Source organism: Stomoxys calcitrans, chromosome 2, assembly GCF_963082655.1.
Source record: "Stomoxys calcitrans chromosome 2, idStoCalc2.1, whole genome shotgun sequence".
Classification (NCBI taxonomy): domain Eukaryota; kingdom Metazoa; phylum Arthropoda; class Insecta; order Diptera; family Muscidae; genus Stomoxys; species Stomoxys calcitrans.
In genome coordinates this window covers 78,485,771-78,510,175 of record NC_081553.1, presented here as the reverse complement: position 1 = coordinate 78,510,175, position 24,405 = coordinate 78,485,771, and the positions used below count along the sequence as shown (strand labels likewise).

The window sequence follows — 24,405 nt, the reverse complement described above, 5'->3', positions numbered from 1 at the left end:
TTATAGACAACTAGCCGGACAGTGTCCGCTCCGCTGCGCCTTCTCTCAAACTCTTATTGTATCTGAGCCCTATATCTACGGTCAGGAAAAAAGTCTTACTTAGGGGTGCTGGTACGGCCTTTCAGATATTTCGCACCAATGGGGCTGTGCTCTACTCCCAAATCTCTTTCATTTTAGCCTTATATTGCTATAGTCGGTAAATATGTCTGGTATGGGGATGTTTTTGGGAGTGAGGTGGCCCCAAGTATCAAATTCGTGCTCTTGTCTCAAATTCATTTAATTTGAGCGTAATATTGTCTATTTCCGACCCTATAAAGTATATATATTCTTGATCAGCGAAAAATCTAAAACGATCTAGCCATGTCCGTCCGCCTGTCTGTTGAAATCACGCTACAGTCTTTAAAAACAGAGATATTGAGCTGAAACTGTACAGATTCTTTTTTTGTCCATAAGCAGGTTAAGTTCTATGATAGGCTACATCGGACTATATCTTGATATAGCCCCATATAGACCGATCCGCCGATTAAGGGTCTAAGGACCATAAACCCACATTTATTATATGGGACAGTGGGACAGTGAGTTGTGTTAGGCCACTCGACAAATTTATTCAATTTGATCGATCTCTCAATTTAAGGTCTTACGCCCATAAAGGGCACATTTATTGCCCGATTTTGCCAAAATTTGGGACAGTGAGTTGTGTTATGCCCTTCGACATCCCTCTCTAATTAGGCTTAGATCGGTCCAGATTTGGATATAGCTACCATATAGACCGATCTCTCGATTTATGGCTTTGGGCCCATAAAAGACGCATTTATTGTCCGATGTAGCCGAAATTTTGGGACAGTGAGTTATGTTAAGCCCCTCGACATACTTCTGCAATATGGCAAAGATCTGTCCAGATTTGGATATATCTGCCATATAGGCCGAACTCTTGATTTAAAGTTTTGGGGCCAATAAAAGGCGCGTTTATTGTCCGATGTCGGCGAAATTTGGGACAGTGAGTTTTGTTAGGACCTTCGGTATTCTTCTCTAATTTGGCCCAGATCGATTCAGATTTGAATATAGCTGCCATATAGACCGATCTCTCGATTAAGGTTTTGGGCCATAAAAGGCGCATTTATTGTCCGATGTCCCCGAAATTTCGGACAGTGAGTTAAGTTAAGCCCCTCGACATATTTCTGAAATTTGGCCTAGATCGATCAAGATTCGCATATAGCTGCCATATAAACCGATTTCACGATTTAAGGTTTATTGTCCGATGTCGCCGAAATTTGAGACAGTGAGTTGTGTTAGGCTCTTTGAAATTTTTCTGCAACTTGGTTTATAATTCGACTTTACTGAAATTTTACAGTGCCTTATGTTAGGCTTTTCGACATCCGTGTCGTATATGGATCAGATCGGTTTATTTTTAGATATATTGGGTTGCCCAAAAAGTAATTGGAGATTTTTCATATAGTCGGCGTTGACAAATTTTTTCACAGCTTGTGACTCTGTAATTGAACTCTTTCTTCTGCCAGTTATCAGCTGCTACTTTTAGCTTGCTTTAGAAAAAAGGTGTAAAAAGTGTATATTTGATTAAAGTTCATTCTAAGTTTTATTAAAAATTCATTTACTTTCTTTTAAAAAATCCGCAAATACTTTTTGGGCAACCCAATAGCTACTAAAAACATATAGCTACTAAAAATATTGAACAATGACTTGTACTTATTAGTATTTGGTCTAAATCGGAACATATTTCGATATAGCTGCTATGGGGCATACGGTATGCATTTTTCCTCGGATTTTGTCGAAAGGTGGTTAACGTATATTACCTAGGTGGTGGGTATCCAAAGTTCGGCCCGACCGAACTTAACGCCTTTTTACTTGTTGAGATATTATAAATAAACTAAATTTAGCGTAAATCGACCCACCCATCTCCGAGATCTGGCGTTTTTAAAAATAGGGTAAGGGGAGGGTCCGCTCATTAAAGTTTGGATGTTAGATATACTTCATTCCCTTGGCTTCGGTGCTGGATTGGAGTAGCCAAACCCTTTGCCACTTTACTCCCAAAAACAAAATTTGAGCTACATACTCCTATAGTCGGTTATATGTGTGCTTCAGGAGGAGTTTATGACATGAGGCGTCCCTGAAACACTTGGCCATAAAACAGATATCAGATTTGCTCCTCTTTTTGCTATAATCCACTAATATATCCAGTTTAAGGGATTTGAAGGGTGGGGCGGCCAACCACGCTCTTAGCCCAGAAAAAAAAACAGCATCTTGCACTACTGTTAAATTCCTTTTATTTGAATCAGAATAGCAGGGGGAGTTTATGGGGTACGAGTTGGATCCCAAATTCGTTTTCTGATCTCAAATACCTGTGTCTATACCAATTTGAGGGTAAAAAGTGTACTCACCTACCAAAGACCTTTTATTTCTGTCCTCTTCTATGCTAATCGGCCTTCATTTATTATTATTAATTCTTTTTTTGGGTAGGATGAGGGGAGGGCGATTGCCCTTTTATTTGAGTACAGTATATTCTCTGTCGTCCTACATGACAGTTTGGTGTTGTTTTAATTGGGAGTAGAGGAACGGTCTCCCCGACAATAAGACCCAAGAGACCATTTATTCAAGTCCTTTAATGTCAAGATCAACATGTCCGGCTGAAAGGCAGGACGTGACCCAGATACTTGAATACTTATGTCAACATTAGATTCGTACTCTACTATTATAGACCTTTCGTTTAATTCCCATATTATTCCGATCGCACTACACGTCTTAGCCTACTAGGTGAGTGGGCTGGTCCCAGACTCTGTCCCAAAGGTGTATATCAGATTCGTAGTCAACTCGCAAAGATCATTCATTTAATACCCATTTTGTGACGTTGAACATTCATGTCCGTTTTGGGGTTAGAGAGGCTCCGTAGACACATTCGACCAAATTCTTGTACCAAATGTATACTCAACTTTCTAACCCCCTTCTTTTGATACCCATATTATCCCAATCAGTGCATATATCCTGTCGAGGGATTTTTGGGGGTGGAGAGGCGTTTCAGACACCAAGGAATAAATTTTTGTGTCAGATTTGTACTTAACTTTTAAAAACATTTCATTTGATACCCATATTGCCCAAAGCGGTAAAAGCGTCCTGTAGGGTGGAGTTTTTGGGGGTGAGGTGGCATACAAAATTTCGATTAAATCGGTGCACCCATCTCCAAGATCTCGCGTTTTTGAAAATTGGAGTAAGGGGGAGGGTTCGTCCGCTCGAAGGTTTCGAAGGAGCAAGGAAAGCCGCTTGAAATTTTGCACAAATATTTTTTTATTAGCGTAGGACGGATGGGATTGTAAATAGGCCAAATCGGTCCATGTTTTGATAAAGCTGCCATATAAACCGATCTTGGGTATTAACTTCTTGAACCTCTAGAGCGCGCAATTCTCGTCCCATTTGACCGAAATTTTGCATCTGGTATTTTGGTATCACATCCAACAACTGCGCTAAGTATGGTTCAAATCGGACCTTTTTTTAATATAGCTGCCATATAAAGCGATCATGGGTCTTGACCCCTTGAGCCTCTAGAGGGCACAATTCTCGTCCGATTTGACTGAAATTTTGCACGTGGTGTTGTTTTTTCACAATCTAGTATAGCTGTCATATAAACCGATCTTTGATCTTGACTTCTTGAGCCAATTGAGCGCGCAATTCTAATTCGATTTGGCTGAAATTTTGCACAAGGTGTTTTGTTATGTCTTCCAATAACTGTGCTAAGTATGGCGCAAATCGGTAAATAACCTGATATTGCTGCCATATTAACAGATCTGGGATCTTGACTTCTAGAGCCTCTAGAGGGCGCAATTCCTATCCGATTTGGCAGAAATTTTGTACAACATCTTCTCTCATGACCTTCAATATACATGTCTAATATGGTCTAAATCGATCAATAGCTTGATACAGCTCCCATATAAACCGATCTCCTAATTTTGCTTCTTGAGCCCCTACAAGGCGCAATTCTTATCCGAATGAACTGAAATATTACACAATGACTTCTACAATGTTCAGCATTCATTTATGGTCCGAATCGGACTTTCACTTGATATAGCTCCAATAGCATAATAGTTCTTATTCAATGTTCTTTGTTTACCTAAAAAGATATACCGCGCATAGAACTCGACAAATGTGATACATGGTGGAGGGTATATACGATTCAGCCCTGCCGAACTTAGCACGCTCTTACTTGTTATACCCTACACCACCACTGTGGTACAGGGTATTATAAGTTTGTGCATTTGTTCGTTTGTGCAACGCTAAGAAGTAGAAGAACTAGACTCATTCATAAGTATACCGATCCACTCAGAATCACTTTCTGATTCGATTTAGCCATGACTATCTTTGAGTTCATGTAAAGGGTGATTTTTTTGAGGTTAGGATTTTCATGCATTAGTATTTGACAGATCACGTGGGATTTCAGACATGGTGTCAAAGAGAAAGATGCTCAGTATGCTTTGACATTTCATCGTGAATAGACTTACTAACGAGCAACGCTTGCAAATCATTGAATTTTATTACCAAAATCAGTGTTCGGTTCGAAATGTGTTCATTCACCGTAACGTTGCGTCCAACAGCATCTTTGAAAAAATACGGTCCAATGATTCCACCAGCGTACAAACCACACCAAACAGTGCATTTTTCGGGATGCATGGGCAGTTCTTGAACGGCTTCTGGTTGCTCTTCACTCCAAGTGCGGCAATTTTGCTTATTTACGTAGCCATTCAACCAGAAATGAGCCTCATCGCTGAACAAAATTTGTCAAAATTTGAACACATTTCGAACCGAACACTGATTTTGGTAATAAAATTCAATGATTTGCAAGCGTTGCTCGTTAGTAAGTCTATTCATGATGAAATGTCAAAGCATACTGAGCATCTTTCTCTTTGACACCATGTCTGAAATCCCACGTGATCTGTCAAATACTAATGCATGAAAATCCTAACCTCAAAAAAATCACCCTTTATATTTGCAATCGAAGTGCATGCAGGTCGTATTTTTTATCCAATCATTACAAAAGATTGAAAATATAACGCTATTGATTTTGGTAAAAATCGGTTCAGATTTAGATATAGCTCCCATATATATGTATAGCCCGATTTGCACTTAAATGGCCGTAGTAGCTACAGTTTTCAACTGATCTGCACAAAATTTGGCACGGATTGTTTTGTTGGTGATATTAACATATCTGCAAGATTTTACCAAAATCGGTCTCGACTAAGATACAGCTCCCATGTATATGTAACGCCCGATTTGCACTTAAATTTTCAACCGATCTGCTCAAAATCTGGAACGTATTGTTTTGTTACTGATCTTAACATATCTGCTAGATTTCATCAAAATCGGTTTAGATTTGTATATAGCTCCAGTGCAGATTTAGATATCGCTCTCATATACATATATATTTTGTCCGAATATATAGTCGTAGGGTAGGTGTAGGGTATTATATATTCGGCTCAGACCGATTTTTGCCTTTCCTTACTGGTAATATAATAAATTTTTTCAAAATTTCATTTCCAGAGAAAATTTGGTCAAAATTTCCATTCTATAGGAAATGTTGTCAAACTCTCATTTCTATACAAAAATTTGTCAAAATTTCATTACAATTTTCATACTGTAGCAACTGTACCATAGAATCGCTCTGGGCTTGTGGGCTAGAAGGAGAAGATGCAGAAGCTACTACGAATATCAACAACAACAACAATGACAATTTAATGCATGTTGCCAACTCTTAATATGACAATTCATATACACAGATGCACACACAGCAATTGACTGCCTGAATTGAATGAATGAATGTAGCAGGATAGACGAACGAACGGCTACGCAGAGTCAGAGCCACTACAACGCTCAAGAAGCGGAAATATAAAATAACTATCGTAAAAAATACAAAATTGGCTTTTATGACGATGTCGTTGTTTGTTTGTTTGTTTTGGTTATTCGGTTCGTTAGTTTTCTCTTTCGCTTTACAACAACAATGATTATGCTGTTCATCTTGTAGTGAAGCGGCCAAGCAAGGAAACAAGTAAGTCCTGCATCCTTTGTTGCCTTGTTTTTTGTTTCAGATGGCGTTGAAGCGCCTGGCAAAGTTGGTTGCTAGCCCGGCTCTGTTACTGTTATGCTTGTTCTTGTTCTTGTTATTGCCTTATTGCAGTGGCAGCAATGAAATATGATGCAATTGCTCGGATGCTTCTTTCACTCCTCATACAGCGAAAACAATGAAACACAACAACTAAAACTGGTAGCAATAGGAAGGTATAAAGTAAACATTCAAATTTCATTGTTTACGTTTTGCTAGTTAGCCATTTTCCTAGCTTGCCTTCTTTAAGATCAATTGTTGCCATAAAAAAATAAAATGTACAAAGTTTTTCATCGAACTGCTTTGATAACTGCGTGGAGCAGTTTTAAGCAAGTGTTTTTGAACTCCTGTATATTTATTGTCTTTTTATTTCCAATAGTTTAAAGAAACTTTGAAATTAATAGAAGTGAATATGAACCAATTTAATTTTAATGTATATTGGTCAGATATCTGGACAAAGTGAAGACGAGCCGAATCTTGAGTACCTATTAGCATTTACCAGAGTAAAGCAATTGTTACAAAACTCTGTCCATATATGGATTTTTTAAGGAATAAAATCTGACTTTCTTGATCCTCTTCCGTATTACTTCCAAGTATTTGACCAAGTTGGATATCGAAATTCTTTCTTTTGATGGAACGTGACTGCTCGAATCGGCTAACCTTTATCATCTTCTTTGTAAACAAGCAGATTTTAATCTCTGCCAGATTAACATTCAGATCCCTAGATCAAGCTCAGTCTTAGCTGTCTCCAAAAGTCTTTTGGCCTTAAAAAGAGAAACCAAAGTTTATTCCAGCATTTTTAATCCTAGGGAAATATTTTTACGACAGAACGCCAACTGCTTAGATTTGTTGCTAAAAAAATGTAAAATCCATGAGTTTATATGCGAGCCATTTTAGCTGTTTATGGGAACCATATTCAAGACTTTCCCGATTTGTATATCCTACACCACCACTGTGGTACAGGGTTTTATGACTTTTCGCATTTCTTCGCAACGCTAAGAAGGAGAAGAGTTAGACCCATTGATAAGTATACTGATCGACTCGGAATCACCTTCAGATTAGATTTAGCAATGTCCGTCTGTGAATTCATATATTTTTGTAATTAAGTTACAGGTTGTGAAGTCGTAACCAAATTTTGCACATGTCATTTTTGGGGCCCAGGAACGAACGCTATTAATTTCGGTACAAATCGATTCAGATTTAAATAGAGCTCCCATATATATGTATCGCCCGATTTGCTATAATAAGGCCGTAAAAACGACAATTTCATACCAATCTGCATAAAATTAAACATGGATTGTTTTGTTATCATTCTGAATATAAAAGCAAAATTGCATCAACATCGGCTCAGATTTGGATATAGCTCCCAATTTGAGGAATAGCTTATGTTCCAACATTTATTGTATATTACTTTTTATTTCAAAGTAGTGTAAGGTATTATATTGCGGGCTCGACTGACTTTAGCTTTTCCGAACTGGTTATATTGGGTTGCCCAAAAAGTAATTGCGGATTTTTCATATAGTCGGCGTTGACAAATTTTTTCACAGCTTGTGACTCTGTAATTGCATTCTTTCTTCTGTCAGTTATCAGCTGTTACTTTTAGCTTGCTTTAGAAAAAAAGTGTAAAAAGGTATATTTGATTAAAGTTCATTCTAAGCTTTATTAAAAATGCATTTACTTTCTTTTAAAAAATCCGCAATTACTTTTTGGGCTACCCAATAAAATAGGTAAGATATCTAAAAATTAGGGTGACTTGGGGATGTTGGAAACCAAGCAACGGTTCTGGCAAAAACCAGGCTGATCTTAGTCTTCCTTTATCTTAAATGTCGACACAGACCTACCCGCGGTGTCACCCAGGTAGCTAAATTTAACATCCGTTTAAGGTAGTGAGCTAAAATGTGTGAGTTTACCTATAGAACGATAAAAAGATAGGTCGGGGCATTGGGTTAATAACTTTGAAAAAGTAAAAAGGCGCTAAGTTTGGCCGGGCCGAACTTTGGATACCCACCACCTCGGGCATATATGAAACCCACCTTTCGTCATAATCCGATGAAAAATGCATAATTATGACCCATAGCAGCTATATCGAAATATGGTCCGATTTGGACCAAATTCGGCACGGACATTGAGTGGTCTAATAAGGACAAGTCATAGTTAAATTTTATAGTACAAAATAATGGACTTTTTGGTACCTTTATCCAAATATAGACCGATCTGAAACATATACGACATGATCGTCGAAAAGACTAACATTTCAGCGAAATCGGATTATAAATGCGCCTTTTATGGGGCCAAGACATTAAATCGAGAGATCGGTCTATATGGCAGCTATATCGAAATCTGAACCGATCTGGGCCAAATTGAAGAAGAAATTTGAAGGGCCTAACACAACTCACTGTCCCAAATTTCGGCGAAATTGGTCAATAAATGCGCCTTTTATGGGCCCAAGACTTTAAATAAAGAGATTGGTCTATATGGCAGCTATATCCAAATCTGGACCAATCTGGGCCAAATAAGAAAAGGATCGGTCTATATGGCAGCTATATCCAAATCTGGACCAATCTGGGCCAAATAGAAAAAGGAGGACGAAGGTCCTGAACAACTCACTGCCCCAAATCGGGCGATGAATGCGCCATTTATGGGCCCAAAACCTTAAATCGAGAGATCGGTCTATATGGCAGCTATGTCCAAATCTCGACCGAGCTGAACCACATTGAAGATGAATGTTTAAGGGTCTAACACAACTCACTGTACCAAATTTCGGGCCCAAGACCCTTAATCGTAGAATCGGTCTATATGGCAGCTATATCCAAATCTGGGCCGATCTGGGCCAAAATGGAAGAAGAATGTTAAAGGGCCTATCGGACAGTAATACGTCTTTTATGGGCCGAAAACCTTAAATCGAGAGATCGGTCCATATGACAGCTATATTCAAATCTGGACCGATCAGAACCAAATTGAAGAAGGATGTCTAGGGTTCTAACACAACTCACTGGCTCAAATTTCGGCGACAACGGACAATAAATGCGACTTTTATGGCCCCAAAACCTTAAATCGAGATATATGGCAGCAATATCCAAATTTGGTCCGATCTAGGCTAAATTTAAGAGGGCCATTGAAGGGCCTAATACAACTCACTGTCCCAAAATTTGGCAAAATCGAATAATAAATGCGCCTTTTATGGGCCCAAAATCTTAAATCGAGAGATCGATCCATATGGCAGCTATATCCAAATCTGGATCGATCTTGGCCAAAAAGATGTCGAAGTGCCTAACATAACTCTCTGTCCCGAATTTCAGCTAAATCGGATAATAAATGTGGCTTTTATAGGCCTAAAACCCTAAATCAGCGGATCGGTCTATTTGGGGGCTATATCAAGATATAGTCCGATATAGTCCACCTTCGAACTTAACCTGCTTATGGACAAAAAAGGACTCTGTGCAAAATTTCAGCTCTATAACACTGTAGCATGATTTCAACAGACAGACGGACGGACATGGCCAGATCCTCTTCGATTTTTACGGTTATCAAGAATATATATACTTTACAGGGTCGGATATTTCGATGTCTCGCAATCGGAATGACAAAATGAATTTACCCCCATCCTTCGGTGGTGGGTATAAAACGTTCCTTAGAACGCCTATCTGCAACTGGAATGTCCGCACTCTTTATATGGAGGGTGCAGTGTACGCACTGGCGGAAGTATTGGAGAAGTACAGAGCAGACATTCCTGCCAATCAGCAAGGGCGATAGCTCGGGAAGGGCTCCACAACAGTACCGAGTAATAACGCCCTATATTATAGTTGTAACCAGTAAGGAAAGGCAAAAGTCGGGCGGGCTAATACAGCAGCCCTATGTTTGCTGAAAAAGCAGTTATGTCTGCTTTCCCATTTTCAGCAAACAAAAACTGCTGTTGTAGCAAAACTTTTTTGCTGTTTTGAATAACAAATTTTGTTGAGTGTGGTCCAAATCGGACGAACATAGAAAGGTTAGTTATGGAACGCTTCAACAGCGTTTTCTGGCGACGAAAATCATTGACCACGCTTTTTCATGGTGAACAATGATTCGTCTTCTCTTGATCGTTTTTTGAATTTCTCCGAAGACATCAGGAAAACAAACGGTGGCTTATCACTCAAAATTTACCTCCTATGTTGCTCCAGCTGAATAGTGCCACATGACCAGTTTTGCTAGAGATACATGCGACTATTTGCTTGGTAGTCTTAATTCTACAAACAACTTTCGTAGGATTTGTCTCGACTTCAAAGAGCTACAGGTCGATTGTTGTTTTCTTTTTGGCTCATTTACATACATCTATGATTCATCACCACTGACAATCGTATAAATGTTTTTAAAAGCACCGCCATCGTATTTTTTCAATGGGTTAGCATGTCCGCCTATGACGCTGAACGCTTGGGTTCGAATCCTAGCGGGACCATCAGAAAAAAAAATTTCAGCAGTGGTTTTCCCCTCCTAATGCTGGCAACTTTTGTGAGGTACTATGACATGTAAAACTTCTCTCCAAAGAGGTGTCGCACTGCTGCACGCCGTTCGGACTCGGCTGTAAAAAGGAGATCCCTTATCATTGAGCTAAAACTTGAAACGGACTTCACTCATTGATATATGAGAAGTTTGCCCCTGTTCCTTAGTGGTATGTTAAAGGGCAAAATTTGCATTTTTACTTTACTCCAATCCGCACGAGCCTGTTTTTGAGCGATTGCCAAATTGTGCGGGATCCAATGAAGGCCACAGTTGCGCAGAGGTTAGCATGTCCGCCTATGACGATGAACGCCTGGATCAGGGCAAGAACATCTCAACAAATTTTCAGCGGTGATTATACCATTTTGTACAGTCAACAGACAGTGTTTTCTGTTATCAGCTGACTTTTTTCTATGAGTGTGAAGCTCTTTTAAAGTGAGCAATGTCTATGGGCCTTCTTAGCACGCCACGGTGTGCGGTACTTTCCAAGATTATGCCCTTGTGCAGAATTTCTTAGTTTTGAGCTGATTAACTTCGAACGCGTATTGACTTAGTGATAAGGCAGTTCTCCATTTTTTTCAGGTTAACGTTAAAATCGCTAGATCAGACTCCTTCATATTCCAAGACTTTCTCGGCTAACCTGCAATTGCCGGAATGGTGGCGTCCCAGCGCTAATCTATTCCTTACCTATTTCCCTCCTTAAATAACAACCCAAAATCAATATCTAAGTACAAAGCGTCTGAATGGAAGTGGACAAAACCTATAGAAAATCCTTACACGTATTGCCACGAAAAATTCCAAAGCTGATACCTAATTTTTTTCCATTTACTAGCAAATATCTTTCATCAGGTCATTATCCTTTTCACTTCCGTATGCAAAACAAAGCTAAAATTATAAGTCTCTTGTGCCACAGCGTCGAGTATTGAAAAGCACGACAAAATGTAGCAAAATTGAAAACTATGACAATTACAATCCAACAGTTCCGCCATGTTATTTTACTCTGTTCTCTATCTTTGGGTATATTTTCGTTCCTTTTTTCCCATTATTTGACAGTGGAGAATTTGTTTTTCATACCCCCCAGATACTAATTTGAATGCAATTTCCTTGTGCTCGTAAACTTCACTGATCATTAAATGTATTTGCCACGGCAGAAGGCGGCAGAAGTAGCAACAAACAAAAAAAAAAAAACAGCTTCAGCGGGTAGAATGATTTTCATCAACGAACGTGCTGTGCCACAGAGTTTGATATAAATGTAGAAGAGTGACTTTGAAGGGAAATCATAAAAAAGAATGTGAATGGATAATTTTGTTTTTCTCGAAATGTACAAACTGAATTTCTTTTATAGGTTTACTATGATAATCGAGCGTCAGAAGATGATGTTAAACCCGGAAAAAACACCGGAAATCATTGGGCCTGTCTTTGATACGTGCCGATTGGTATTCTGCGAATTAAGAAAATAAACTATTACACATTCGTTCGCAAATTATTGGAATTCTGGAACACAGTCTGGCAATTTAGAAAATAAATTTTGATTAAGCTTAGCGATTCGTTCGAGCTCAAGGATAAGAAAAAGGATGAAAATAAAGAAAATCTTGTGCATAAAGAACAAACGCAAAAAATTCAAGTGCAGGGAGAAATCTATAACTTGGAACATAGATATTTCAATTTCAAGGAACTCAAGCTAAAAAATTGGAAGTCATGGATTCAAATCCTATGAAGCATCCCAAAATTTTCATGAACTAGAGTTTCCCAAGAAAATGCATAGAAATTCGATTTTAATTCCCAACACCAAAGGAGGCGATACATTCATGTTGTCATTCCGTTGATAACACGGCGAAGTATCCAATTTCGACCCTATAAAGTGTATACATTATTGATCCTCATAAAACTCTATGACCACCTACCCATGTCCGTCCGTCTATCTGTTGAAATCACGCTACAGTTTTCAAGATTAAGATAATTATCTGAATGCGATAATTGGTCAGACAATTGTTGGACCATAGGCAAGTTATGTTCATAGATGGGCTACATCGGACTGTGTCTTTATTTAGTCACAAATATCGATCGATCTTTCGATTTGTGGTCTTATAACCATAACAAGAGCATTTACTACCCAATCGGACCGTATTTGGATAAAGCCGCCATATTCATCTATCACCCGATTTAAAGTGTTGACCTCATTATATGCGCATTTATTATACGAATTCGCTGGCAGGCAGATAGACAGGCATGGCTAAATCGAATAAGGAAATAATTTTAATCCGATCGGTATGCTTTCCTTTCTTAAGACCTAGTTATGCTCTCGTAAATGTAGAATAAATGTAGCATAAATGTAGCATAAACGTAAATTTGCCCATGAACATTCCATTAAGGCATAGAGAAGTTTGCCCTCACATATCAATGGGTGCTGCCCAATTCAGGCCTCCTTTTATAGCCGAGTTCGAACGGCGTGCCGCAGTGCGACACCTCTTTAGGTAGAAATTTTTAAATGGCTGCCATACCATTTTTTTCACAAATGAGGCCAGCATAAGAAGGGTTGGGCTATGTTGCCCACCATAGGTAGGTTCAATCAAAGGAAAAAGAGAAGTTGTAAGTCCTCGGACTAAAACCAAAGGCTATACACGAATGAAAAAGAAACAGGAGGAATGGAGAATAAGAGCTGGGGGCGAAAACAAAAAACGCCTATTCCCACGGATATACCATCGCCGGAGCTTATAGCACTTTCGTCGGAACCATCCCGTCCCGTCAACAAATCTCAGGAGACCTCCCAAAGGTACTTCACAATTTCACCCAGATTTCAGAATCGGCTCCCCAAAAAGGAGACCCTGCGTCCCTGAAGACCCGTATATGAACGTAGCAAGTGCTCGATAGTCTCATCCTCATCGAGGCAACTCCTGCAAAAAAAAATTATACGGTATTCCCATGCAAGCCGCCATGCGGTCCACAGCACAGTGTCTGGTTATGACTCCCGTTAAGGTACTCATCGATCTCTTATCGAACGCCATCACCTCCCTCGTTCTCCTCCGGTCGATGACAGGCCAGAACGCCCACGCGGTGTGGCGACCATCCGCTGGGTGGGATGGCTGGTTCACCACGCGCAGGAGAACCCCTCTTGGCAGATTCAAGTTCCTTGTCCGGTATCTCATTGTTTATGGCAAACATAGAATATTGGACAAGAACTGCTATGCTAGTGAAGCAATATATATCCGGTTATGAACCGATTCGGGTCATACTTGGCTTGGATCTTGGCGACCAAAGTAGATGCCATTGTGCAAAATTTCAACCAAATTAAATAAAAATTGTGCCTTATAGAAGCTGAAGAAGTAAAATCGGGAGATCGGTTAATATGGGAACTATATCACATTAAGGAACGACTCAGAGCATATTTGGCACGTATGTTTGAGGTCATGGAGGGGCGCCCAAGTAGCCGAGTTGGTAGCGTACTTGGATTACCAGTGCTGGGGTCGTGGGTTCGATTTCCTCCAGAAGCCTTGGTCTGTCGCTACTGTAGTATCGCAATGGACTTAAAATTGTCTTAGTGAGTCTGTAAGGGACTGCCACTCTTACCTATCCAATTTGGTTGAGCAAAATTTCAACCAAATTGGATAGAAATTGAGCCTTATAGAGACTCAAAAAGTAAAATCGAGAGATCTGGTTATATGGCTGCTATATCAAGTTATGGACCAATTCAGATCATATGTAGCACACATGATAAAGGTCATAAAAAAGACACTGTGCAAAATTTCAGCCAAATCGGATAAAATTTAAGCTATCCAGAAGCCCAAGTATTATTATCGAGAGATCGGCTTATATGGGAGCTATATCAGGTTTTGAACCGATTCGGACCATATTGACCATACAGTTATTGAAAGGGCAAATAAAGCAATTCATGCAAAATTTCAGACAAATCGGATAAGAATTGCGCCCTCTAGAGGCTTAAGAAGTCAATATCCTCGATTGGTTTATGTGGCAAAATCCTCGATCGGTTTATGTTAAAGCGTGCTAGGTTCGACCAGACCGAATCTTATATACCCTCCACCACATTTGTCAAGATTTTTGCACGATTTATTTTAAAAAGCATATGGGCAATAAATAGGCGAAAAAAGCTTTCCGTAGTTCAAGAAGTAAATTCGAGATGTAGGTTATGTGGGCGCTATGTCGGACTATGACCATACTTGGCATAAATGTTGGAGGTCATAGCAGAAGAAATTTTGTAAAAATCCAGCCGAATTGGGTAAAAATTTCGCACTCTAAAGTTAGCATGTCCTTCTATGACGCCCGACGACTGTGTTTGAATCCTGGCGAGAACATCAGAAAAAATTTGTTAGCGGAGATTACCCCCGCCACTTAATGCTGACGACATTTATTAGGTACTATTACACGCAAAAATTTCTCCCAAAAGTGGTAGCGCACTGCGTTACGCCGTTCGGACTCAGCTATAAAAAGATGTCCGCTTGTAATTAAGCTTAAAACTTCAATCGGACAGCATATGTGAGATATGTGAGAAGTTTGCTCCTTTTCCTAAATGGAATGTTCATGGGCAAAAATTTTCAAAGACTCAAGTAGTAGATTCTGGAGATCGGTTTATATGGGGGCTATGTCAGGTATAGACCGATTCAGACCATACTTGCAACAATGTTGGAAGTCATTGTGCAAAATGTAAGCCAAATTAGGTAAGACTAGCGACATCTTGGCGCTAAAGAATTCACATCGAAGGAACGATTTATATGGGAAATGTATCCAAATCTGAAGCGATATGGCCCACTTGCTATCCCCAATGAACTACATCAATAAGAAGTATATGTGGAAAATTTCAAGTAGTCAGCTTCACTCGGTCGACAGCTATCGTGATTTCCACAGATGGACGGAGGACCGGACATGGCAAGATCGATCAGAATACAATGACAATAAAGAATGTATATACTTAATAGAGTTGCAGATCAATAATTCGAGGTTTTACAAACCGAATGACCAGGTTAGTATATCCCTATCCTATGGTGGAGGGTACAAAAGTGAAGTACCCTTCAAAAAAGTGAAGAACCCCTGAGTTGAAACTTTACGCAGATACTTTTTTGTTCACCCTCCCGACATCCTACTCAAATTGGTTCGAAGACCATATTTGGATATATTGGGTTGCCCAAAAAGTAATTGCGGATTTTTCAGGTCGGCTAAATGAAGTTGATGATGACCAAATCAAAGCATTAATCGAATTGGATCGTTATGTAACTGAGCGTGAGATAGGAGAGAAGTTAAATATACCAAAATCAACCGTTCATTATCACATAAAAAGTCTTGGACTGGTGAAAAAGCTTGATATTTGGGTGCCACATGTATTGAAAGAAATTCATTTAACAAACCGAATCAACGCTTGTAATATGCACCTTAAACGCAATGAATTCGATCCGTTTTTAAAACGAATCATAACTGGAGATGAAAAATGAATTGTTTACAACAACGTTAGTCGAAAACGATCATGGTCCAAGCGTGGTGAACCAGCTCAAACCACTTCAAAGGCTGATATCCACCAAAAGAAGGTTATGCTGTCTGTTTGGTGGGATTGGAAGGGTGTGGTATATTTTGAGCTGCTTCCAAGGAACCAAACGATTAATTCGGATGTTTACTGTCAACAATTGGACAAATTGAATACAGCCATCAAGGAGAAGCGACCAGAATTGGTCAATCGTAAAGGTGTCATATTCTACCAGGACAACGCTAGACCCCACACATCTTTGGTCACTCGCCAAAAACTGAGTGAGCTTGGCTGGGAACTTTTGATGCATCCACCATATAGCCCTGACCTTGCACCATCAGACTACCGTTTATTTCGATCTTTGCAGAACTCCTTAAATGGTAAAACTTTCGGCAATGATGAGGCTATAAAATCGCACTTGGTTCAGATTTTTTGCAGATAAAGGCCAGAAGTTCTATGAGCGTGGAATACTAAATTTGCCTGGAAGATGGCAAAAGGTTATCGACAAAATGGCAATTATATATTTGATTAAAGTTCATTCTAAGACCTATCAAAAATGCATTTACTTCCTTTTAAAAATTTCGCAATTACTTTTTGGGCAACCCAATAGCTGGTATATAGAATGATCTGACGATTTAGGGTCTTAAGCCCATAAATGCTGCATTTATAACCCGATTTCGCTGAAACTTGAAACAGTGAATTGTTTTAAGCTTTCCGCCATCTCACCTTAATATGATCCCGATCGGTCTATATTCGGATATAGCTGGCATATAGAGCGATCTGCCCATTAAGGGTCTTGAGCCTATAATAAGCGAATTTTTTCCCGATTTCACTGAATTTGTGACTTGTATAAGAGATCTCGGGACCTGAATGACTATGATCAGACCAGGCCTCATTGTCATATTATTATGGATATAGTAGTGGAGTTGTTATAAAATAGGATGGTTAATTCAACCACGGTGTTGGGTATCCGTTGGGCACAGCCGAACTTAGGACGTTTTTACTTGTTATACCCACCACCGAAGGATGGGGGTATATTCATTTTGTCAATCCGTTTGCAACACATCGAAATATCCATTTCCGACCCTATAAAGTATATATATTCTTGATCAGCGTAAAAATCTAAGACGATCAAGACATGTCCGTCCGTCTGTCTGTTGAAATCACGCTACAGCCTTTAAAAATTCAGATATTGAGCTGAAACTTTGCACAGATTCTTTTTTTGTACATAAGCAGGTTAAGTTCGAAGATGGGCTGTATCGGACTATATCTTCATATAGCCCCCATATAGACCGATCCTCGGATTTGGGGTCTTAGGCCCATAAAAGCCACATTTACTATCCGATTTTGCCGAAATTTGGAACAGTGAGTTGTGTTAGGCCCTTCGACATCCTCTGTCAATTTGGCTCAGATCGGTCCAGATTTGGATATAGCTGCCATATAGACCGATCCTCCGATTTGGGTTCTTAGGCCCATAAAAGCCACATTTATTATCCGATTTTGCTGAAATTTGGGACAGTGAGTTGTGTTAAGCCCTTCGACATCCTCCGTCAATGTGGCTCAGATCGGTCTAGTTTTGGATATAGCTGCCATATAGACCGATCCTCCGATTTGGGTTCTTAGGCCCAAAAAAGCCACATTTATTATCCGATTTTGCTGAAATTTGGGACAGTGAGTTGTGTTAGGCCCTTTGACATCCTCCGTCAATATGGCTCAGATCGGTTCAGATTTGGATATAGCTGCCTTATAGACCGATCCTCACATTTAGGGTCTTAGGCCCATAAAAGCCACATTTATTATCCGATTTTGCTATGATTTGAGACAGTGAGTTGTGTAAGGCCCTACAACGTCCTTCGTCAATTTGGCTCAGATCGTTTCACATTTGGATATAGCTTCCATATAGACCGATCCTCCGATTAAGGGTAATAGGCCCATAAAAGCTACATTTATTATCCGATTTTGCTGAAATTTGGGACAGTGCGTTGTCTTCGGCCCTCCGACGTCTTCCGTGAGTTCAGATCGGTCCAGATTTGGATATAGCTGCCATATAGACCGATCCTCCGATTTGGGGTCTTAGGCCCATAAAACACGCATTTATTGCCCGATGTCGCCGAAATTTGGGAAAGTGAGTTAAGTTAAGCCCCTTGACATACTTCTGCATTATCGCACTGATCGGTCCAGATTTGGATATGGCTGCCATATAGACCGATCTCTCGGTTTTAGGTTTTGGGGCCATAAAAAGCGCATTTATTGTTCGATGTTGCCGAAATTTGGGACAAAGAGTTAAGTTAGGCCCCTCCACATATTTCTGCAATGGGACATAAGTTATGAGTTTGCACCGGATTTTGACGAAAGGTGGTTTACATATGTAGCCGAGGTGGTGGGTATCCAAAGTTCGGCCCGGCTGAACTTAACGCCTTTTTACTTGTTTTTTTTTTTTTTTTTTTTTGTTTATGGGAAAAATAGGTAATTTTCTTGGACAATACGCATGCACATTGTTGTATCGGTGTAAACAGGGTACTATTTCCATATTTTTGGTATATTAGATTCTTTTATTGTTCCTCGGAAGGAAAATGGGTCTCAGTTCCGACTTTAGAATCAAATGATCATATGTCATTTGTCTGACAATTCGCTTTTGGCCACATGATTTCGCTTTAAACTTCAATATAAGAGAGATTTTTTTTCAAACAGCCAATAAATTCTATTATTCGATTAAGATATTCCGTCAGATGCGAACTTTACAATTAAATTTTGGAATTTCATCCCTATATCGCGCTATAAATGTCTAATTGCAATGTAAAATGGTAAAAAATGTAAATGATTTGTATTTCGCACTAAATAAGTATAATAAATTTTTCAATTTGTGTATTCTTTTGATTAAAATATTGGGATTTGGGAGGGAAACATCATTTAGTGGTATTATTTTGATTGCGGTAAAATTGCCTCTATAATAAAACAAGCAAAAATTTTGATTCCCACCACCACAGATATATATTAATCATCCTATTTTATTATAAATGCACTACCATATCCATAGTTATACCAAAAGGGTGATTTTAAGCTATTATCTTTTTGGCAACAAACAGACAGCTCACGCACATTTCTTGTTTTGTTTCACTGTCAAACATCTTCAGCTTGGTCTATAATTTAATCATTAATTGACTTACAAACGAACAATGCTTGCAAATTATTGAAATTTATTATCAAAATGCGTGCTCTGTTAAGAAAGTTAATGGCGCGCCTCTTCTCTTCAGCGACGAAGCTCATTTTTGGCTCAATGGATACATAAATAAGCAGAATTATTGATTTTAGAGTGAAGATCAGCCAGAAGCATTGCAAGAGCTATCAATGAATCCGGAAAAGTCACAGTTTGGTGCGGTTTATGGGCTGGTGGCATCATTGGACTGTACTTCTTCAAAGATGATGCTTATCGTAACGTAACTGTGAAAGGTGAGCCCTACCATGAAATGATATCCAATTTTTTTTTTGCCCAAAATGCAAGAGCTTGACTTGCATGACATGTGGTTTCAACAAGACGATGCCACATGCCACACAATTGACTTATTGAGAGGCGGCGAATACATTGGCCGCCTCGATCGTGCGATTTAACGCCTTTTGACCATTTTTGCGGGGTTATGTTAAAGCTTATGTCTATACGGACAAGCCCGCTTCAATTGACGCATTGCAAGACAATATTGAAGCATTTATTCATGAGATAACGGCCGAAATGTTGGAAAGATTATGCCAGTATAATATAAAGTTTGTTAAAAAATGCAGAAAATGTCTTAACATCCAAAAAATATCCACTGAATTGTCTATTTAAAATATAAGAGGCAATTTTAACAAGACAATATATCAAGTTATAGTTCAATTCGGACCATAAATAAATTGAATGTTGAAGACCGCAGTAGAAGCAATTGTACAAAATTTCAATCAAATTAGATAAGAATTGTGCCCTATAGGGGTTCAAGAAATAATATCAGGAGCTGTATGAGGCTGCAAATCGATTCAGATCATATTTGACACGTATGTTGCAGGTCATGGGAGAAGCCGTTGTACAAAATTTCCCACAAATCGGATAAGAATTGCGCCCGCTAGAGGCTTAAGAAGTCAAGATCCCAGATTTGTTTATATGGCTTATCCCATTCGACCTACACTGATATGAAGCATATGTGCAAAATTTCAAGCGCCTAGCTTTACTACTTCGAAAGTTTGCGTGCTTTCGATAGACCGACTGATTGATATAGGCTAGATCAAATTTAAAATGTCATGACGATCAAGAATATATATACTTTATGGGGTCTTAGACGAATATTTCGAGGTGTTACACACGGAATGACGAAATTTGTATACCCATATCCAATGGTGGAGCGTAAAAGTGTGCTAAATTCGGCCGGACCGAACCTTATATACCCTCCACAATGGATCGCATTTGTCAAGTTATTTGAATGACAATTTCAAAAATATATAAGGTATATCAAGTTTTTGGCCGATATGAACCGTACTTGTCATGGCTGTTAGTAATCACAGAAGGACACTATCTGAAATTTTGGAAATTTCAGGTAAATCGAGTAATAGTTGCGCCTCCAGAAGCTCAGAAAGTTAAATTGGGAAATTGGTTTATTTGTCAGCTATGTCAGGTTACCAACCGATTAAGACCATATTTAGAATAGTAGTTGAAAGTCATACCAAAACGACATATGCAAAATTCCAACCATACTGGATAAGAATTGCGTTCTCCAGAAGCTCAAGAAGTTAAGAAACAAGGTCGGTTTATATGGCATCGATATCAGGTTATCACCCGATTTAGATCATACTTGAAACTGTTATTGGAAGTCATACCAAAACGACATATGCAAAATTTTAACCATATTAGATAAGAATTGCGACCTCTAGAATCTCAAGAAGTCTAATCAGGAGATCAGTTTATATGACAGCTATATCCGGTTATGAACCGATTTAAGCCATACTTGGCTGTTGGAAGTGATACCTACGAAAATAACATGTTCAAACGGAATGACCCCCATCCCATGGTGGAGGGCTTAAAAATGGGTTATTTTCTTTAGGAGACCACGGTAGAGCAAAGGTTAGCATTTCCGCTTTTGACGCTAAACGCCTGGGATTGAGTTCTGAGGAGAATATCGGAAAAAATTGTTCAGCGGTGTTTATCACCGGCTTATGCTAGCGACATTTGTGAGGTACTTTGCCATGTAAAAATTTTTTCCCAAAAAAGTGTCGCTCTGCGGCATGCCGCTCGGACTCGGCTATAAAGAGGAGACCCCTTAGCATTGAGCTTAAACTTGAATCGTGTAGCACCAATTGTATAGGAGCGAAGTTTGCCCCTGTTCCTAAATGGAATATTCATAGGCAAATTTTCATTTGTATTTGCATGGCAGGCCAAGCATTCAAAACTTAAACACATATTTTGGGTTTGTACAATGCTTTCCAATCAGATGGGTATCCGTCACAAGTAACCACAGAATATCGTTAAAGGTGCTATTACGTGATAAGACTTGTCATATGAGCTGTCACCTGTTCTAATGAACGTCAAATACGAATAGAGCGTGATCTAGTCGGTATGTTTTCTCATATCTACTGTATTTTTTTTTATAGACATACGTCTACGTGTATGGTCAATGAAATAAAATCGAAGAAAATTCATATTTATTCCAAAGTCAATATGTCACATTTAAGATTTAATACGGGTGATATGTGTACAATTTCCAGAGTTGTTATTTTTGGAATTACATATGACGAGTTGTATCGTGTAATAGCAGCTTTACCTGTCTAATATGCTTCCACCAACTGTTTGTCTGACCAATTGTAACCTCTGGTACTTTGAGATATTTATCTTAATGTCAGCTTGTAGATCCAAAATATTATTTAGCGTTCAATTCCGTTCTTAGTTTTGAAGTTCGTATATTTTACTGTCTTGCATAATTTTGGTAACCCTATAATATATATTACAGATAAGATGAAGATCTAGAACCGAATTAATTACGGCCTCTTTATTGTTCAATATCGTCCATGAAGCCAGAGGAAATTCACGTCCGACTTGGTTCACTTTCATTTCATTCTGCAATGGAGTACGATGTATTTTAAAGCTCTTTTTTACATGGTATTTAGACTTTTCAATTTTCTTCTTTTGACAAAAAATTACAGCCAAGTTCCAAATTTTGAATCCAATGTACTACTTGCATAACATTTTGTCGTCAGTGATTTCTAAAAAAAAGTTACATTATGGCATAATTGCCGGCGTTTATTTTAAGCCGTGATTACTTAAAATACAAGAACAACTCCCCATATAAATCTACTCCCTGCAACTATTTAGAATTCCATCACGTTGCTGTTATTCTGGTAACTGTACTTTAAAATTAGATTTTTTAAATACTTTTAATTAAATCAAACGGCAGCACAAGAGCAGCACACCTGCACTGTATTATCTCCTTTTCGGTAGCATTCTAACCTCTGAGTATTTGCCGTTGGTGGTTGTAGCCACCAATGACTTTTCATACTTCAACTTGTTACTTCTCCAATTTCAAAAATCCTGCTTTAAATATAAAACACGTGCACAAAATTTCAATCGTCTGTAATGGAAAGTGATGAGTTCGAGGGTGTGGGAAAATAGCTTGCAAATAAATTGGAAAACAGGAAAAAAATTGGTAAGAAAAATGCGAAAATCATCGGATGCGGGATATGGAAACACGTAATCTCTTTATTTCTTTTCATGGAATATATTCAAAGGTTCTCCTTTTCTTGCCCCTTGTTTTGTTTCCCTTGACTACGTTTCGCTTTGGTACCTAAACGAATTCTTTTATTAAATTTATGGAATAATACACATTCTTGAAGCATGTTTATATGAAGGAAAAGGAATTTATGTAGATTTCCAGTAAAGAAAAACCATACCATATCATGCCACGCCAAAGGAAAATGCATCATAGCCAATAAGGTTTTGTTATTATTTTAAACTAGTTCCTTATGAGTCGTGGTTGGCCGTCATCATGTGTGGATGCTAGCTGAAACTTTTTTGAGTTTGGAGAGCACAGAAAATTAACTTTTTCAATATGTAGATATATTATTCTTTTATTTCTTTCTCCTTAAATATGTTGGTCGAAGAGGTTGTAATAAGATAACTTGTTATACTCGTATTTATAAGAAACTTTTGATGAAACTAAGTAGACTAGCTTGTTCCTTTAATGTTGTTTGTTTGAAAAATATAATAAAAAGAGTCAGTTTGTTGACAGAAGCTTTACAATTCAGGTGTGGGGTTCCCAAAAAAAAAAATAAATAAATAAATAAAAAAAAAGAAGACTCAAAAAAAAAAAATAAATTTTTTTTAAATATGGATTCACGCCCTACTCAAGAAAGAATTCTTTCAGCTTTGAAAGCTTCAAATGTGGAATTTCCAGAAACAGCGTCAATTGCACAATTGAGAACATTATATGATTCTTTGCAAGTTAACGGTGGTCCATCAAAGCAGACTGAATTGCCTTCTGGAAATGTGGTTTCTTCTGATTCTGCTGGGAATTCATCTGTAACTGTCACTACAATGTCATCCAATACTTTGAATGAAACTCCCGTTATTAATTCCGCAACTGCCGATCCTGAAAATTTGCTTCAGTCATTTCAATGTAATGGTGAGTCCACAAATCAAACTGAATTGGTTCTTGGAACTGCCGCTTGTATTTCTGCCGCACGGACTTCAACTGATTTAATATCTAGAAATACATTGAGTGTCGCTTTTAATAACAGCGAAATTGGCGTATCCTGTGCAAATCTTCGGCAAACACAGACTTCAGTGCCTCCTTCCGTAATTTCTTCCGTACCTTCCGTCTATAATTCTTCTGCTTCCGTTCCTGTAAATACAGAGGGTTAAGGCATTGAATTCTATACAGCGATCTCAGAACTACAACGAATTATACTTTTCCAAACATCATGAACCGGCAAAACGTTACGATGAGTGTGATTATGTTGTTATTATGAATATTGACAATACAGTTGGGAAGAATAAGAAATTTTGTGAAAAATATCGTGGTCCCTACATTATTGAAAAAGTATTAGATAATGATCGCTACGTTGTGAGAGATGTTGACAATTGTCAACTGACACAGATCCCATATAAGGGTATAATTGAAGCAAAGCGACTTCGGAAATGGTTGACACCTAGGTTATAGATTTATGTTATTGGTCACACTTATATAATATACACAATTTTTATATCATGATTGTGGGCAATCATATTGTCAGGTTGGCCGAACTGTAATATGATAACTTGTTATACTCGTATTTATAAGAAACTTTTGATGAAACTAAGTAGACTAGCTTGTTCCTTTAATGTTGTTTGTTTGAAAAATATAAT

General features: G+C 38.5%; 1 protein-coding gene across 1 annotated transcript; it reads left to right on the top strand.

The window, feature by feature from the left end:
* The first annotated feature begins 23,388 nt into the window (after nt 1-23,388).
* Nucleotides 23,389-23,904, top strand: LOC131994699 (uncharacterized). Its single transcript, XM_059361511.1, has 2 exons — nt 23,389-23,683; nt 23,799-23,904. Exons 1-2 carry the CDS (start codon nt 23,389-23,391, stop codon nt 23,858-23,860), a joined length of 357 nt encoding a protein of 118 aa, XP_059217494.1. The 3' UTR covers nt 23,861-23,904.
* The last annotated feature ends 501 nt before the right edge of the window (nt 23,905-24,405 follow it).